General features: G+C 29.0%; 1 protein-coding gene across 3 annotated transcripts; it reads right to left on the reverse strand.

Annotated features, from left to right (window-relative positions):
- Window positions 1-523: 523 nt before the first annotated feature.
- LOC145745327 (uncharacterized) lies at window positions 524-19,482 on the reverse strand. 3 transcript variants are annotated; one of them, XM_082563367.1, is made up of 13 exons: window positions 19,298-19,482; window positions 9,220-9,357; window positions 8,741-8,941; window positions 8,577-8,663; window positions 8,347-8,478; window positions 7,369-7,489; window positions 4,317-6,483; window positions 2,988-4,097; window positions 2,630-2,748; window positions 2,307-2,446; window positions 1,976-2,145; window positions 1,732-1,869; window positions 524-1,627 (listed from the first exon to the last, which is right to left on the reverse strand). In XM_082563367.1, the coding sequence occupies exons 1-13, from the start codon at window positions 19,447-19,449 to the stop codon at window positions 1,596-1,598; spliced, it is 4,707 nt and encodes a 1,568-aa protein (XP_082419493.1). In that variant the 5' UTR covers window positions 19,450-19,482; the 3' UTR covers window positions 524-1,595. The 3 variants fall into 3 exon arrangements, with proteins under 3 accessions (XP_082419493.1, XP_082419492.1, XP_082419491.1); XM_082563366.1 differs by having other exon boundaries at window positions 2,988-6,483; window positions 7,378-7,489; XM_082563365.1 differs by having other exon boundaries at window positions 2,988-6,483.
- Between the last annotated feature and the right edge of the window lie 477 nt (window positions 19,483-19,959).

Here is a 19,959-nt window from a genome sequence, read left to right on the forward strand (position 1 = left end):
AGTTCTGTAAACAACATAATTGTTTCAAAGAATTGGTCCACGTAATTTGTTGATTTAAAATTTTCCTAATCAATATCGTTGCTTAAACAACCATGAGGTATTTTAATTTAAAGCTAGGCTATCCCTTAAGTTTATTTAAAAAAGGTTAACTTAATATTTCTGTCTTGTTTCATAAATAGAATCTGTCCTAAAACGAGTTTAAATTCCAGGTAAAAAATACCTAAATTAGAAAAATCAACAAAATGTTAGGTTGAAATGTCAAGTTTTCAGGTCACCAGAAGTAAAAAGAATTGGCTATTTCTAGTTGCAGCATTACTAATACATACAATTATTTAATATTCAAAGGTATACATGTAAATGGGTAGATTTATAAACTTTTTATACATTGTTACTTATCACAAATATGCTAAAAATTAGGAAGTTATATTTTAGGTATAAACTAAAAAAATTAAGGCTTTACATTTCAAATTTTAGTTGAACATTAGTAACTGTATAATTGACTAAAAAACAAAATATATTTTGCGGTGTAAATTGTATTTCATGATCGCCATATAATCACATAAGCAAGAAAATTAAACATTTTTTCATGCCACTAAGTCTATAAAGCAGTGTTTTTAAACACCACAAGTTAAAAAAGATCACCATATTAAAATTCATTAAAAACACTTTTAAATGCAAATAAAATTGATAAGTAAATTACCTAGATTTATTATAATTATAGGATTTTAACAATTTTAGCCCTATAACAAGGATGTCAATTATATATTTTGCAGGATTTTAGTCTTATTAAATGGTGTGCAGAATTGAATTAAGCAAACTAGACAAAGCAAATAAAATATTTTCATTTTAAAAAGCACCAAAAATGATTATACTCACATGATCAAAAAAATACAGTTTAAAAATATGCTATTCTATACACTTTAATAAGGTATTACTATTACCTTATTAACAATTATAAAAAAACATTAATTTCAAAGAGTAATAATATTATACATAAGATTATAACACAGTAAAGCGCTAAAGAATACTTCACCAAAACTGTAATAAAATAACTATACAGAAAAAAAATACAAAAATATGAAAATTGTTATGGCGAGTCATCAAAACTTGTTCAAACGCTTAATATGGCATATAATTATTTTAAAAAGCACCAATTTATTAGTTTTTATGTACTATTAATATTGTACCCACCAAATTTAAAAATAGTACCGCAACGTTTTCGGTTAAAAAATACAGAATTCATTTACATAAACGCAAACATAGTACTTGGTAATAAATAAAACAATTTTATGACAGAATACATGCACTAAACATTCGAAATTTTGCTGAGAAAAAGGGAATAATAAATGAATTTGGTCATAAATGATATGAACAGCAAAGTTATGAAATTCACATAACTTCTACAATTACGCAAATCTCTAAAAGTTTAAATTCATATTTTATTTTAAAATTCTTTATTCTTTTATTTCTGTAGGTAATTAAATTTACTTTTTTTGTTCCCTTATATAAAAGCTAAAGCATTTTGTTCATTGGCTCAAATTCATGTACAGTCAAACAATTTTATGTTTTCATATTGATAAAAAAATGTTTTTTCATCATTCCGTAATTTTTTTCGATGATTTATTTTCTGTTAAACAAAAAGAAATTAAAAAAACATGCAGAATTTCCTACAATGTTTTTAAATCTAGAATCTTTTTTATATTGTTTAAATCAACAATTTGTTGTACTTACTCTTAGATTTATTATGGAGTTTACTTGACCCCTTATTAGGAGTGGGGGCATATTTGCTATCACCTAGAGCCCCAGCAATCATTCTCTTTGCAACAGAATTGTTAGTTTTTGGACGAGCAGCTCGCACTGCTTCAAACTCTGATAAAATAAAAACACCTTTTTAAATATGTAATTGTATAACGCAGTACCCTTTTTTCAATGTTTTTTAGATTTATTTAGTGTTTGGGTACTAATTTATTTTTACCATCATTTTCCAGTTTAGTTTTGGCTTTTTGCTGTGTTGCTGTTGTAGCATCACATAGTGGTCGAACTTTAAAATTTGAAAATTTCTCTGTTAATAACTCTTCAGCGACTTCGGTGGTGGGTAAAATACAAAGAGCATGTGTTTTGTCAACTCTTGATAATCTTAATCCACTAAAAAATAATTTAATTTAAATTTTTTTAAATGGCAATAACAAATTTTAAATTCTATAGTTTAAAAATATATGTTAAAAATTTAACCTACATTAGAAGGGTATTTGAAAACATTTACTAAATAAACAAATTCCAAGCAAATAAAATGAGATAAAACATACCGATATTTGCTCAGGTAAGATGTAATATTCATGTCTGTCATATCAGCTTCAAAGTTAAATAGTTCAAGAAATTTCTCATATTTTTTATCCTTAAATTGATCTTGGTTTGGTTTAAAGTTGTAGTAATCTAATTGGGCATCCTGGAAATTGAATAATTTAAAAATTAAAAAAGGGCATTTAATTTTAATGCTTATTAATAAAATTAAAACAAATATAAAATAAGATTTTAAAATATAAATTTAAACCTTTTTTTGTTTTAATTTGATTTGTAAAAAAAAGTTAGTAAAGTTTTTTATACTATTTTTTAATTTAATATTTTAAACCTGTACAACGATGTCTCCATTCATTTCTTTAACCAAATTATTTTCTAAACTTGGATCAAGTTTGTCCTCAACTCGACTCTGATCAGCATCATAACCTCGATCACTATCTTCATTGTTACCTAAACAATAAGACATTGTTAAAAAAACATTGATTTTAAAAAAAACTTAAAAAGAAATTGTTTTACACCTATAATTATTTAAAAAATTATGTAAAAGCTCATAAGCGACTTTTCTAATTATCATTTTAATTCAACCAGTGTAATAAAAATCTCAACCAACAAATTAAAATGATGCATTTATTAGAAATTTTCATGCGCGAAAAGTTATTTAAAAAAAAAAAGAAAACAAAAAAAATCACCCTCAGAAAATGAAGTACTGGGGTCTTTCTGGAGCGAAGTTTCTTGATTTGAATCATTTTTCTCAGAGTCCGAGTCACCCTTTTCTGAGTGTGAGTTATGAATTGAGTGAGTTTCCTTAACTACATCTTCGGGGTGATGACTTGAGTCGGATTCTTCACTGGAGTCAGAGTGCTGACTAATGTGCTGGCTTAAGTCAGAATTATGACCATGGCTTGAGTTGGAGTGGCAACTTAATTTTTGGCTTGAGTCAGAGTGGTGACCATGACTGGAGTCAGAGATATGGCCATGACTTGAGTCAGGGTGATGATCATGGCTAGAGTGCGAATGGTGACTTGATTTGTGGCTTGAGTCAGAGTGGTGACCATGACTTGAGTCAGACTTGTGGCCATGGCTTGACTCAGAGTTGTGACTTGATTTGTTACTTGTGTCGGAGTGATCACTATGAACTGATACAAAACTTCTATATGAAACAGAACTCTTGTTTGATTTTTGACTTTTATCCGAATGTTGGCTTATATTAGAGTGCAGACTCAAATTGGAATTTTTACTTGAGTGCTTGCTTAAATTTGAGCTTTCGCTTGACTCAGAATGCTGAATGGAATTAGCTAAACTGTGAGTGGAGTTATGAGCTGAAATTCTACCTGAATGATTTTCCTCCAAATTTGGATCCTCTTCGACGTAAGGTGGAGGATCAGGCCAATTTTCCACGTTCTTCTCTTCATTATCAGAAAAAGAGGAGCCATCTTGCTCACTCTCATCACTCAAAGATAAACTTTCTTTCTTATGAGAAGAATCTTGTTGTTTCTTAACTCTTTGTTTCTTATTTTGATCTTTAATCTCCACTGTGGCAGATTCTACAGTAGGGGTTGTTTCTGCGGTAACCATAACATAATCATGATCTTGTGAGTCCTCTGATTCATCGGATGAAGATTGGTCTTCATGTTTTTCCTCTTCCTTATGCAAAGATGTTGTAGATGAAGCTTGTGATGTTGATGCAAATCCATCTGTGTCATCATCGATAGTCGCAAGTGGCGCACGACGTAATGACAGGATCATTTCCTCGTGTGATGCATCCAAACTTTCTCGTGCCGGAGTGCTTTGGTTTAAACCTGCATCAAATGAATTGTCATCTATTAAAGATGAATCATCCACCAAGCTTTGCTTTTTTAAGGTTTCCAGTCGGTTGTTTTTAGGCTCCAGAAAGCCACCAGCGGCATGCAAATTTGTTGGCTTGTCCATATTTTGGGCAAGCGAGTGGTTATTGTTAATATTAGTTTGCACATCACTATTAGTAAGAAGCAAAGTGTTGTTATTAGCTGCATTCTCACCTTTATTCTTTCTGGAGCCGGCCTCGTTTTTTAACGGAGATTTTTGGTTGGATTTTTTCGATGACTTGCGCTTTGAAGGAAGACTCGAATGGCTGTGTTCGCTCATCCGTGGAGTACTAACCAATGAGGGAACGTTGTCGCTCGTGTTTAAACTCTCTGCACTTTCATGGGTGCCTGCAATACTGCTTGCTCTGCTGTTTGATTGGCTTTTAACATAAATCAAAACACCGCCCTTGGGGTTGTTTTCAACAGCAACCTCACTTTTATTTGAGCTGATAATCGATGAAGCATCTGTTTCATGGTTGTGCCCATTTTCAACTGGATTTTGGTTGTTTTGGTGAGGCAAACTGCTCGAGAAACCTGGATTAGTGTAATTATGAAGGTCTTCTGAATCATTGCTCATACTGGATAAATGGTCGGGAACTGAAAATGGATATTTTGGGTCAGCGTTGCTGTGTGGGTCTTCCTCATTTTGCTGGAACGAACCTTGGTAGTTATCCTGTTGATTTGAAGGATTATACATCTCGTCGTAATACTTCCTCTCGTCATGTTGCTGTTGATCGGGATTTCTTACATCACTTGGGTTTGAAAAACGAGGGAAATTACCCATGTTCATAAAACTTGACATGTCAAATGGGTTAGCTCCAGTTTGGGGCTGTTGTCCCTGGGGTAGCATAAAATTAGGGGGGGCAGGAGGGGGCCATGTGCCTGTGGCCCCAGCATAGTAAGCCCCAATCCAAGACAGGTACATTTGATGCATTAAATGTGGGGGTAAAGGGGGAAAATTTTGGTTGTTTTGTTGCTGCATCATTTGATGGAATGCATTAAGTATGTTAGGGTTAAAAGCAGGTGATGCTTGATAGGGGGAATTACCATGTGGTTGAACCCCTAAGTTTTGCATCATACTTGTCATGAAATCAACTGGGGATTGGTTTTGATTCCAAGGTGGTGAATTGATTTCCGGGGCAGTAGGTTCTGGCTTGTTACGATCTTTTCTCGTTCTGGATAAGGTCCCCGTAAAATCAGTTTGTGCCTCTCCGTCACATCGAGTGGTAGGTGGTGATGTTGCAGCTACAATCTTTGTTGTCGACTTTAAAGGAGGGGATTTCTTGGTGGATGGTTGTGTCTTGGGTTTTGAGCTCGTGGCATGTTTTTCCTTTTTGATTTTCTCAACCGGTTTTGATTTTTTTGGCGATTTTTTGTTGTTATCGGGAAGAGAGAGATACAATGTGCTGCTTGAACCTTCAAGGAAGTCATCCGTTGATGTAGCAAGAGTTTTCGAGGTTTTATGACTTGATGAAGCTACCGGTGTTTCCTTCTGGGTTTTCACTTTGGGCCTTGATGAACTCCCTGTTGATTTTCGCCTCGGTGTCGCCTCGTGCGGTGTTCTTGATCTAGGTTGTCGTTCGACTATCGCAGTAGTCTCTGTTGTGTTCGACTTATTTGGAGGATTTTTAAGTGTGTGAGATCGAGCTGGGCGATGGCCATTTTGATGGTGTTTCTTTGTTGCTTCTTTTAATGATTTGGGCATGGTAGCAGATCGACCCGATCTTAAAATTTTAGGAGATTTCTTCACAGTTGAAACTGATGCTCGATTCATCGAAGTCATCGAGCTACTGCTGCTGCTATCTCGTTCATCCCTGTTTGACGAGCGATGTGAATCATGGCGTTTAATACGATCCAGATTCCGCTCTGCCTTTTTAATAGAAGCCGTTCGTTTCACAGAGTCATAGGATGGAGGACATTCATCGGATCCTGAGTCAAACTCCTCAATTGAGTCGGAGAAGTCCTCATCATTATGGTTGTCATGGAGATGACTGTGTAGTGATTGCGTTTCTACAGAGGGGTCATCATCATCATCATCTTCTTCGTCAACATCAAGGTCGCTGTTAATGTATGTCTTCTTTGAGTGCCGCGGCTCATCATTCTGTGGCTTGTGCCGTCGATGATCATGTCGTGGCTGTTGGTTATAACCTGCATCACTTTCCTCCGAACGTGCACTGGACTCATAACTTTGTTGTCGGGGTCGTGATTTTGGTTGGGATTTATCAGCTCTTGTTTTGATTTTGTTGCGCTCTCGCTCCTTGCGGATCACATCGGCATCCACTCGTGGGTCACACTCGCTGTCTCCACATGAATATGGATCCTCGCAATCTCCATTTACAGTCTGATAAGTATACATTATTAATTAGTAAAAAATCAATGACGAAAAAAAACTAGGAGTAAAAGGTAAAACTTTAATCAAAACAGTTAAAATTTTATTACAGAGGAAATTATTTATTTTAACTACTAAGCTTCTAAAATTAAATTTTTAGGTATTAGTATTTATGAAATCGATTAGTAAGTTTAGTAGAAAGATATATTTTGTATTTTAGGTTGGTAATTAATAAAGCATTTTTAACTTTAACTTTTATTAATATTTTGTATTAAAATCAAATTTCTTAATGATATTTAAAAAAATAAATAATCAAAAAAAAATCTTCTGACAAAATTACCAAAAAAAAAAAAAAAATTTGTGGTTTCATCCTATGTCAAAAGCCCTTTTAAGTTAATGCACAAGAAAATTGAATTTTATCGCTAATTTGCATTTTTTTTCATTTACTTGTGCCCTATATTTGCTTTTAAGACATCTAGGAACGAAAAACGAAGTAATTTAGTCAGACTCTAATTTGATTGCTTGTACAAATTGCAAATAGCCTGAAGCATTAAACTTTAACTTGTGACTGGATTTAAAAAGTCAAAATTCTCATAAATTTATCGCTTATTAATATTATTATCTTATCAAAAAATTTGCAGACGACATTAGTTATGGCATATATCTTGTATGATTTGTAGTCACGATAAATTATAGGGCAATAAAAAGTATAAAACAATGCTTTATTGTGCTGTAAAAGTGACATTAAATTACAATGATAAAAAATCTTCATTTTTATATTTTCTCGTAACATTTTTAGTGGTTTAAAACATTAAGTTTAAAATCACAGAATTTATTACACAGGCAAAATTTGTTTACAAAAAAAGGCATTTATAAATTAAAATAATTTTTTCATACTTCTTTTACCTTTCCTTCCAGTCTGTACCCTTGGCTTCTTCTTTCCATACTTAAATCTGAAGCATTATGTCGGATATTTCCTTTCTTGGGTTTGACCTCCTCGGGTGAAAGATCACGCTCCCTAAAAAAACAAAAAGTTAAAAAAATTTTTTAATTTTGTCCATCAAGAAAAAATTTTTCATTTTTTTTATTTGTTTTTAAATTATTTAAATATTATAAAGTTTTGTACAGCAATAATATAACTTAAGGGCTACAACCATTTTGTTTCATGAATAATAAACATATTTGCTTAGGATAAGATTTAGAATACCACACCCCTTTACACAACAAACCGGTAAATAAATAAGTAGTTCTTATATCATAAAACTTTTAGTATCAGAAATTTTACTCTTTAAAGTTATACACTACTTTGAATTGCTTTAAACTAAGTTTCATGTAGCTTATAATATTGTGAAAAACGGAATTATGTTATATTTTTTATAAGGCTTATGTGTGTCAAAAAATTTTTAATTAATTTTTTAATAAATGAAAACTTTAAACAATTTGCTAAGTTTGGTATTTACCATGTAATCAACACTTGACATATATTCAACATACAATTTAATAAAATATATTATTATATTTTCTACATAAAAAATAAAGGACAATACATACAAAATGACCCCTTTTATAAAAATTCGTGGCAAAATAAACTTTTTTGAAATATTAAAATTTGTCTTTTATCTGTACAGAAATTAATGACTGGTCAACTTAAGGCATTCCTAGTTAGAGTAAACATTGAGTTAAATATTAACATAAAAAGTAAGTTGTAATTAGTTTAGTTACTAGTAAAGTTATTAGAAAATGGCCTAGTTTTAACTTTCGACCTAAATGCATTTACCTATAAATAAAATTAATGTTTTAGCCAAAATTTTTATTATTTGTAAAATTTACAAAATTTTAGTTTTTTTTTTAATTAAATTTTTTTTAAATTTCTACCTTCTTCTTGAAGTTGGTTTTAAACTTGCACTCCTGGGGGCTCTCTTTTCACTTTGGTGCCCCCTTCTTCCTCTTCTTGGCTCTTCTTCCTCAACATCCATTCTTACTGGGGAGGATTGGAGAGAACGAGATCTAAAAAAAAATATGAAGAGGAATTTAAAAAATGTTATCAAAAATGATATCAAAATTTTTACTTGTTTTTAAACACAAAATCATTTAAATTTAATTACCTTTTCATCATTTCTCTTTTTGTTGATTGTTTTTTAGATCGAAGAGGTTTAGGAATATGAGACAATGAATCAGATTGCTTACTTTGTCTAAAAAATTTACAATTTTATAATATAAATTAAGAAAAAAATAATTTTTTTCACTCATTTTTTTTAATTTCTTTCACCTCGGCAAACTCTTGTACTCATTTTCTGGTCTCTTCCTGTTCCTAGATGAATCCCTGCTTCTTGCTGCTGAGATCCTCCCATCTTCTGGTCTTCCTCGTTGGGGAGAACCTCCGGAGTAATCGGGTTTAATAGTAGGAGGAAGAGTCTTTGATCCACCTGGATGTTGCTGTTGTTGCTGGAGACCAAGTTGTTGATCTTTTCTAAAGAAAAATATTTTTTGTAAAAAATTGATTCCAAAAAAAAATTTAAAAATTTTTTTAAAAATTTAAAAATTTTTTTTTTGTTAAAATAAATTTTTAAAATCGTTAAACCAACACATAAAATAAATAAGAAACTTTTAAAATGTGTGGTTAACTTATATTGATGTATTTATTACACTTGAATATCAGATAAAGAGAAATGAAAACATGTTGACAAAATTATGTAAAAAAAAACTTTTAATTCGAAATTATTTCTAGAACTTATAAAAATTTCTTACTTTTTGCTTTTAAAACAGACTACTGTCCTTCTTGTGGTATCATCTCCAATACTAAAACTTGTCAATTTTGGAAAAACTTCCGTAACTTTGTGAATTAAATATCGTTGAAACCCTCCTAAGGGATGGAACATAAGAGCTCTAAAAAATAAAAAAAACATAAATTAACTTTTTTAAACTTAAGGCTCTGAGTTTGAAACCTAATGAAGGAATGTTGTTGCATTAAAAAAGGGAAACCTGTCTTTTAGATAAAAAAAATTCAGAAGCATAAAAATCTCATATGTCAATTTAAGACCAAAATTTTATTTTGTATATTTGTTTAAAATCTTGCAAAAACATCAATAATTACCAAAATTAAAAGTTATCATATAAAATTTGTATTTAAAATGCAATGTTTATTATTAATGCAAATAAACTAAAAAACAAATTATAATTTTTAAAGTACATCTAAAAAACAAAAAATATTAAACCAAAAATGTAATAAATATTATATTGCATATCAAAAACTTCTTGATTTACAGTATTATTAATCTGATATAATTAACATTTTACATAGGTTACCTATACCCAAACATGGGAATGAAACTCCTAATTTTTAAGAAAAAACAACCACTTAATTCAATTGAAATGGGCAACATTAACAATAAACAGAATGGCACTCAAATCCAATCTAACATATCAAGTTCCGAGTTAACTAATCTACAGAACAATCAAACCTTTTAAATTATAACTCCATTTAATTGCATTTAATTTGAATGTAAAAAGAGACTTGTAATTGTAAAAGGGTTAAAAAGCAACTTAGGACTTAGAGACTTGAATTTCAATTGTTTTCCAAGTTGGAAAATGGGACAAAAAGACAGAAAAAGGTTAAAATTTAAAAAAATTAAATTTAACTGCACAAAATATATGCCAACACAGTTACTTAAATTAGATAGCAAAATAATCTATTTTCAAATTTTAAAACTGTTTATTTAATATTTTAAAAGGCGAATTTAAAAAATGAAGCTTAACAGATGTACCAAAAAAAACACTTGATGTATATTGAGTATAATGCATGTAAAAATAAACAATTAGTCGCCAGTCTAGACTTCAGGTTTTTATCTTTGCGTTAACAGTTTCTTATCTAAATATTTGACGTGTTCCACGACCTAGTTGGTCACGTACAAAAACCAAAAAAATATCTTTAATTTTGGGAGAAAATTAACTAACTTTTCAGAACTAGATAACGCATATAAATATTAACAAAAACGGTGTGTTTTTTATTAACGCTATACCATTTCCTTGGGCAAATTTAATATATATATATAGTCAATGGTATAAAGTTATGGCGAAAAAATGACAGAATCTTCTATTATGTACCGTGTATTATAAAAAAGTTTAAGTAAATTACTAATAAAATTAAACTTAAACAGCAGAATATACTGATTTTTAATTAAATTAAATTTAAACGCTTGTTGGCGTATAACACTTGGTGTATATAGCTTTGTTCACGGTTAAGTTTAACAATAAATACATTTATTTTAGTAGTCCTTATCTCTTTAAATGAAATTGTATATGTACAGTAACACTTGGACGAATTAAGAAGTTCCGCGAAATTTAAAATAAACGAGTAACCCAACACTGTTTAGTTCCCAAAAATTACCCTTTAACCCACGCAATTCAGTTTTTACAGTCATTGGTTTTAGAAGAAAGGTACAAAAAAAACAAGAAAAAACTCTAAAATCTACAAATAGTTAAATGCGAAAAATTTTAGACAAAAAAATAAAACAAAATTTCAAAGTACTTGACTTGAGCGGATGTTACGCAATTTTAGTCAAATTTTATTGGAGAAACGAAGTATGACGTCACCATTACGCAACAAATCAAAAAGCAAATCAACACAAGTAGGCCAAAGTAAATACCGAAAACGTGTTTCAAAGGCCGGGCGGAAAACGATAAAATCTTAAAAAATTGGACAATTTATTTTTTAAAAACTGCTAATATATTGTTAGTAAATCGTGTGTAACGTGGTATATTATATTTATTAAAATAAAATAACCTCGTTTAGTCACTGTTTGTGGCCGTTTGCCGTTCGTGCAAATAAAATCTAAAAGTTACAGTTCTTATATCAATATTGACCTGAAAATGGATAAAATTAGGATGGCATATTACTTTTCAAAAGTAGGGCAATCAAATTCAGAAAAATTGTTTTTTTTTGGTCAAAAAACGTTATAAAATCAAGTCAAACAAAACCAGCCAAAATCAACATTTAAAAATTAGGTGATCTAGTTGCGCGCTAAAAAGATAGCAAACACAAGTCCACGTGGTTAAAGCCAATATATAACGCTTATACACTTTACTTAACATACATCAATTGCCCATTTAAAAATGTCGTAACATAAAAACTAATATACATGTGTAATATACAAGTTATACTATTGATAAGTCAATATATGGCCTATTAAAAAATTAAACTTTAATACACAACCTTAAGTAAATAGTCATGTGTAGAAATAGGGATAAATTTGTGTGTTTTTAGGCATTAAAAACAACTTTCCGTTTGACTTTTTATTATTGCGTAAAAATGGATTATTATTGGAATTTAGGTTAATAATAACAAAAACAGAAATGTCTGGCCAGATGGTTAGTGTCAAGTTATAGTTAATGACGTTGACGTTATCTCGATATTTCTGATTATTTTTCAAGTCTTTTTTAACCACATAAACCCTGCACGTCAACAAGTCGAAAATAAATTTTAAAAATTTAAAAAAAATCTCAAAATAACGAATTTAAAGCTTAAAAAAATAAAAATAGTACGTCATCCAAAAATAGCGGCATACCGTTTAAAATCAAAATTTTTGTTCTATTTTTATTTTAATCTGTTAAAAAACATGTTTTTCAAGAAAGTAGTCTTTAAATTTAACACACTTTTATAGTAAAGTTTATAGGTAAAAAGTCATAAGTAATAAATTGTTAATGTTACAGCGTTTTTAAAATTAATGTCTGCAATTTTTTATTGAATGTTACTCGCCATAAAGGTTATAGAGTTAAGAAAAGTAGACACAAAAGATTATGACCAATGAAAAATAAACTACTTTTGTCCTCCAATTTTTAATTAAATATAAACGTATCATATATTTATTTAATACGACAGCAAAATTGAAATACAATGATACAGAGTAATAATGTGTACGTGATATCCAAAGTAAATAACCCTTAAAGTTAAGGTTACACTGATAAGAGATTTGTTAATATTTACATAACATTTAAGTTACCATAACCTTGCAAAAACGCAATTTTTCAAATTTTGCAAAATTTTATACAAACAAAATTAAGTTGTTGCATTTTTTTGAAGCCAGTAAACTTTAAATTGTTTAGGAATAAATTAAATCTATTAAAACAGGCTAGGTCGAAAAAGCTTAACTTTCTACGATTGAAAGACCAAAAATCAATAGAAAATAATTTGGTTTAATAATGATTAATTTCAAGACTTATAAAACTTTTTATATTGTTTTAAAAAAAAAGGTTTTTTGAGAAAATGTAGTATTACAAAGCAAAAATAATATAAATGCATAAAATAAATTTTAATTTTATTTTAATTAAAAAAATAATTGGTATTATAGCCTTTATTTACCTTCAAATCTAACATTTTTTTTTCAACAAATAAACGCATAGCGTAATATTAATATGCATCTATAGAAAAATATTATTAAAATGTCATAACGCAAACCTGTAGATAAATAGACATTAGCAATAAGTTTAATTTATTTAAAACAGGGAAAAAAGTGAAAGTAATTTAAAAGTCCAATAAATTTGCTCAATCGATCGTCGGCAAAAATTTTGCGTAATTTGGGATAGTGAAATTCGATGTAACGCAGAAGTACATGTGATTTATAGAACGCCTAAGTAATAAGATACAAAAAAATCGAAATTTTGAAAACTAATTTAAAATGGCCTAAACAGTTTGTTAAAAATCAAACTAACTTACAGTTTAATATTAACAATTTTTTAATTTGTATTTAAAAAAAATCTAACGCTAAAGAAACTTAAATATCAGGTATTTATTTTACAACACAATTTATATATAAAAAACAAAAATATTAGCCAACAGCAAAAATTACGGTAACATAGACAATAAAATACAGTTTAAAAAATTAGCCCACCCTGTTATAGGCGCCTGTGCTTACGCTCTATGATTAATAATTCATTGCATTCAGACCATCTCACAGAATGCTAGAAAGTGCTAATAGTTTCTTTGTCGCTTAAGGTGTCAGAAGCGACCTGCTATACAACCCCACACGTTGTGACGTCGCGTTTCTGTTGACGTCACAATCAGGTGACAATCACGCGATATTAAAAATGTAAAAGAGTCGAAAAATGAGTAAAAAATATAAATTTTTGTTTTTTATTTTGCCTGTATTCGAAATTTACGCAAAAATTCAATGTGAGTGGCTTAATATTAAATTTAATGAACTGACGCTCTACTGAAATGAAAGTTACGCAAAAAACAAAGAAGCGATTTTGGTTTAATTTAAGCGCAGAAATAATCAATAGAAATTATTCCACGCACCCCAAAAAATGACGTTTTCAATACACAAAACTCTGTTGGGAATTATTCAAGCTTACAACGTTAAGAATTAAAATATTTTATTACGTTGTTGGAAAATACGTGGTTTTACTTCAAGCGTAAAAATGTTTGAGGGATTTGACTTAGATTGGCAATATTTAAAAATGAATAACTATAAATATGAATCTTTAAAAAAAAAATTAACTTTAAAATAATTATTTTATAATGTCATAAATACATCAAAAGTATTTAGAAATACTCTTAAATTATAAAAATTAAAAAATATTATACATTTATGTTAAATACCTATACTAATCAAGCCAAAAGAATCCGAAGTTACTGCTATAAACTATAAAATTTGCAATTAAAAAACAAATATATTTATTATTATATGGTAAGTTAAAGTTCAGGGTAAAAAGTAGGTTAAAATTATTATGTAACTTAACTAGGCCGGAAGAAAAAGGCGAATTCCTATATTTTAAACACACCACCTACAAACATAAACCACAAAAAAATTCGAAAATAAAACGCGTTTTCAAAGCACAAAACGGATGAATAACAAAACAGATGTCTGTGGTAGGAAAAAGTACACATTTTGATCACAAAAAGTGGGTTAAAACGAGCGAAAAGACGTGTAAAATTACTAAATTCTTATATTACTGCAGACTAAAGTATAACATTAACTGTTACGAGAAATGGTTAATTCGGTGCATTCAGATTTAAACATGTAATCAGGCCACCAAATTGGTGGGTATATACCAGTAATTTAACGATTCTTACGCACTATTACCTGCAAATATAACAATTTCTCACATAGTGTGGTTTAAGCCCTAGACACGCCACTAAGCCAACCTTAAATTTGAATGTAATGCCAAAAATTAGAGATAAACGGTTTGCTGTTTCAAATATATTTTGAAACCAGAAAAAAAAAAGATAAATATTTTTTAAAGACAAAAATATATATTTTACAAGTGTAAATATATACACCACGTAACGTAACTCTATTCAAATATTTAACTTTTTTTTAATTAACAAACACCTAAAGTTTAAACGAACTATACAAATTGGCAACTTGCTAATGACGTGTCGAAATAGGTCACGTGACAAGGTGTTGAAACGGTGTGAAAATAAGGTTATGGAGTTTAAACGGCACTCGACACCAATACGAGTGAATGGAAACGAGGTTAACCACACAAAAGTTGAGAGGATTCAGTAACTTGAATTTTCGCTAATTTGTAACCGAATCTTATCTTTCTAACCACCGATAATATTTTGCAAACCACATAAGCGAAATTGAGTATATTTGTTTAAAAAGCTAGTTTAATAAATAGGCTATAGTTTATAAAGGGAAGTTTATTGAATACATAATTTTTTTCACAAATAAAAAGCAATTTTTTTTTAACATTTTTTAAACGACAAAAATAAAAAATATCTGCAGTAAAAAAGCCTTTTTAAATTTATTGCTTATAACATACTTTCTTTCAAAAACTTATAACATACTTTCAAAAACAAAATCACTCATAATTTGAATATTTATCTGAAAAATTAAATTAATTTATTAAAAATCTTAAATAATTATTTTAAAACCACTTCCAAATAATTAAATTAATTCAACAATTTATCAATCGAATTAACTACAAGTGACTAACAAACTATCGCGTTAAACTAATACCCCCGAGCTTTGTATTTTCCAATGCGGTAATTTATCATGACGTCATCACAGAATATGACGTCACTATCATATTTGGATGCCTATGTAATAGTATTTAGATCAATTTTGAGCTGTTAAAGTATTGTATTACGCGATAATAATAATAAAATGCCAAGATTTTTTAAAATTTTTTTTATAAAAAAAATGATATTAATATCAAATGAAATGTTAAAATTGCCTAATATTTTATACCACAAACCTAATATAAGCGTTTTATGTATTTATATTTCTACGTCTGGCGTATATAAACATTCAATTTTGTAATTAAATAATGGTTAGATTTCTCGTTCAACGGCAATCCTTAATTTAATTATTTTTCTTTTATGTTTAATAAAAATATCCAATTAAAAACGCCGAAGGTAAATCGGTGTGGCCTAGTTTTTAAACTCGATTGATTACGCGCAGTTACGTCACAGTATTTGCATTGTGACGTAATAGGCGATCAATGCGCATCACTTAGATGGCCTTCTACAACAACTCAAAAAATTCAATTTAAAATGAAATTGGATTTATTTTTGACGTGTACTTTAAAAAACAAATGATTTTTTTTGATATTCTTATAATTATACCACTTATAACGATGTTCCTATAATTATATTCTTGATATAAATAGATGAAACTTATTAGCACAGACAGCTTAAGTATTTAATTGCTTAAAGATTGAAATGTGAAAAAATTACATCTAAGTCATTATTTTAAGAGAAAAGTGTTATAGGTACATACATACCACTACAAGACTATTTTTTTTTTAATTTTTACAATTTTTTTTTTTTTTTTTGATTTTAAATTTAATTTTTTAAGGTTTTGTTTTTATTTTTCGTATAATACGGGTTTTCCTAATTACCCACCAAACGCTTCGCTACGGATTTTAGCATCTTAACTTATATGTACATAATAAACAAACTTGAATTTGAACTTGAGAATAAACAAGTTCAGCACCGTAAATTAATTTAATACCATAACATAGCTGACGTTATTATTATATTAACTATATAAATATTGCAACGAATTCGAATTTAAATTATTTGAAAAAAAAAATCAAAATTGTTAACCATACTGTAGATTGGATATGATGGAAAATAAATAATTTTACGAGTTTTTAATTGGATTTTAAAAACCCAGAAAGACTAAACAGATTAAAATTTCCACGCACTTTTATGTCGCCTTGGGCGGGTTATAAATACCACAAGTTTTAATAAAAAACAAGAAAAGTTCTATTTGTCTTAATAAAAAGGGAAATATATATATTTTCGTTCGGATTCAGATTTTTTTACGTAAAAATTAAGTAATAAAAGTATGGAAGTTCTAAATATATAATAATTAAACACTTATTAATATATATATATACGAATACGAAATTCAATGCTTTTTTAAATTAAAGTTTATTTGCTTTGGCTATTTCTATTAGCTTTTATTTGAAAACCTAACACATAAAAGTCACAATAAAAAGTCGCGCAGAGTCCGAACCTTTTTTAATAAACTCAAATACACTTGCACAACTAGGTGACTGCACCCTGTTGATCACGTGGCGACGTCCCGTGGTTAAGTTAAGAATTAGGGTCAACTAATAAAGAAAATCCACAAGAAGTTGACTTAATAACTTTTTAATGAGCTTAAATTTAATAAAGCAAGGCCTTTAAGTCATTACTATTTTAATTTAATAAATATTCGGATAAGCAAATATTAAAAGCCCAAAGTTATTACAAAAACTACTACAATTTTTAATTTAAAATTAACAAAAATATTTCTTAGGTTTTTGAAAGTTTTCGTATTCTAAATTTCAACAAATTTCTTTACAAAAATGATTAATGAATGTTGCATTTAAGAACGTGATTTTTCTAAGTTTTAAATCGGTATTTTGTTACACGGTTGCTAAATTGAATCCACATTTCAAGAGTTTTGGAGTGTAGATGATTAATTGACGTATTTTCAAAGCATGAAACACGTGGTTTTAAATAATGGCCCTTTATATACTATATAGTGCCTGTTAACGGTTTTATAGTAAATCTATAAAGATTTAAGAGTCTTGTGTGGTACTACTACTATAGGCGAAGTATTTTATGGCTTTGGGGTGTTTTTGTAATGCTTTACACCCCGCTGGTCAAGTTTATTTAATCCTAAGTTTAAAGTAAGAATTCAATTGAATGATTTTAAGGTATTTTAAGTAGGTAACTCCTAACAAAAACTAACAAAGAATAAAAAATATTTCAAAGGTCAAAAATGCAACTTCGCGTGACCTCCGCGACACGTCATTAGGTGACGTAATTTTTAAACAAACACGTCACCAGAAACATTTATAACTGACCACAGCGAACTTCAAGCAATATCATAAATTGTCGACCAGACAAAATCGTTTATGACGTCATAATAACATTCCCCATAGAGGTCAGTTTAACGCCGCAAAGTTAGAACAATCGATCTCATATAATTCTAGAACGTTTTGGAGAGTATAACGTATTCATACGTAGCTTAAATCGTTAAATACGCTTGGAACGTACAAAATTCAATAGAGTATTATTACAAAACCCAAACCAGTATACCTAAACCAACATTATTATATTGTTTATGTCTGTTTCTTAATAATAGAATGTTTATTCAATCTAACTTCACAATGACGATTCTTTTTCGTGATATTTAAACAAATACGTTAAAGAAGATATATAAATTTGCACAACACATACTTTAAACAAACCGATTACTTGAGATATAAAGTTGAGAGAATGAGTTTGCAAATTAAACCCATTAATCAAACTTAAATGGAATTGTCACCGTGACTGTTACCGAGTGTGACGTCATAAGAGCTTCACACTTTACTTTGTGACAAATTTGACGGAAATTGTGACGTCATTTCGAGTGACGAAATTGGTTGAAATATTTTTTACTTTGAAATAGCTTAGACTATGTAGGTCAACTAATTGCATTGAAAATTGTAAAAGTGACGCTTTTTTAGTTAAAATTGTCCTTGCTTGCTATATAATAGCAGCATTCCATTTTAGACATTTTAAACAATTGAAATAGGATCTAAATCCTATTATCTTTTCCTTATTGTTTAACTTGTCTCAATATCTAATTGCCAAACAATTGGAATTGTTTGAAACAATGACAAAATGTTTTGATAAAGCCCAAACAAATAACAACCCTATACAACAATGCTAAAAAATCAGCCAAGCTTAATGTAATATTGTATAATTTCTAACAATAAAATAACTTGATAATTTATTATTCAGACAGTTAAAAATAAATCTAATTTATAATTTATAACAAAAGTATTTTTCGAGAAGCAAATATTTTACTATGCATTGTGATGATTAAAATTCTTTTTTATGATAAAATATGTTTTGTAACCTAGGCCATTATTATTATTATTATTAGAATAAACATATTTTGCAATCAATAATATTGTAATATGAGAATGGCTATTTTTAACACAGTCTTAAAGTCTGTCTGCTTATGGATTACCAAATTAAATTTCATTGATTTTTTATCGCTTGATTAAGCACTGTAAATAAATAAGAGCATAACTTTACTTGTGTGTATACATTTTACGGTGTAGAAAATAGTATAAGTGTAAATGTTACTGGTATATATATATTCAAAGCGGTAACTTAAACATAATTGTATTATGCTTATGTTTTGGCCCAAAAATTACAAATTTTTGGGCTATTCTCCACGAAAAAAAACATTAAATAGCGGATATTTAACCGAAAACTTATTTAGTACTTTAAAACCCCCAGACATTCAAAACATAACTTAATTTTGCCAGAAAAAATAAATAAGAACACAATATTTAAAAAAATTTAACTTCAAGTTTTTTGACGACTCACCGGTCTTTCGGAGCCTGATATTGAAATTGCTCCAGTTCACTTAACAAAGTGGAAACAAATTGACGATCAACCGGGCTTAAATACCGCCCTCCGGTGTCCAGAATATTTTCGATTCTTTCCATCGTTTGTTTTTTAAATTCCTCAAACTTCATGCATGTTTGTTTTGTCAATTTATTATTATACGCCTATATCTAGAAACAAAAAAATATTATAATATCTTAAAATTAAAATGTGTCGTTTATTTTACTTTCTGAACTAAGTCTGTTAATACTCTAAATTAAAAAACTTAGAAAAGTATAAAAATAAAATACAACATAGCCCGTCATTCTGGAAATCAGTTGCACCAAACTTAATAAAAATATTCACTAACATACTGACTAAATTGAGTTATATTTATTACCTCAACTGCTCAATCTTTTGATAAGCTTACTTTAACTTAAATTGGTATTGCTGAAATTTTTCCAATATCTTGTACAATGCTTAATCTTAAAACAAATACTTGTTGCTTGCTAAAATGATTTTAAAACTTTTGCATTGAAGTCCTTTTTTATCTATTTGTAGACTCGGTCTAATTTCGAAAAATTGTAAAATCAAAAAAAAACTGTCAAACGGTCAAACAAAACTTTGTCTGTTTTCTTGATAAACAGTTTAGCTAATAAAAT

Source organism: Corella eumyota, chromosome 3 (assembly GCF_963082875.1).
Source record: "Corella eumyota chromosome 3, kaCorEumy4.1, whole genome shotgun sequence".
Lineage (NCBI taxonomy): Eukaryota > Metazoa > Chordata > Ascidiacea > Phlebobranchia > Corellidae > Corella > Corella eumyota.

Bases quoted from the DNA above. Each gene is read 5' to 3' on its own strand.
- LOC145745327 (XM_082563365.1), bottom strand. From the start codon at position 19,449: ATGAAGTTTGAGGAATTTAAAAAACAAACGATGGAAAGAATCGAAAAT. The intron at 7,490-8,346 runs GTAGAAATTTAA...TTGTTTTTTTAG, and splicing joins AAACCAACTTCAAGAAGAAG to GGAGCGTGATCTTTCACCCG. The intron at 1,628-1,731 runs GTAAGTACAACA...TTTGTTTAACAG, and splicing joins ACTCCATAATAAATCTAAGA to AAAATAAATCATCGAAAAAA.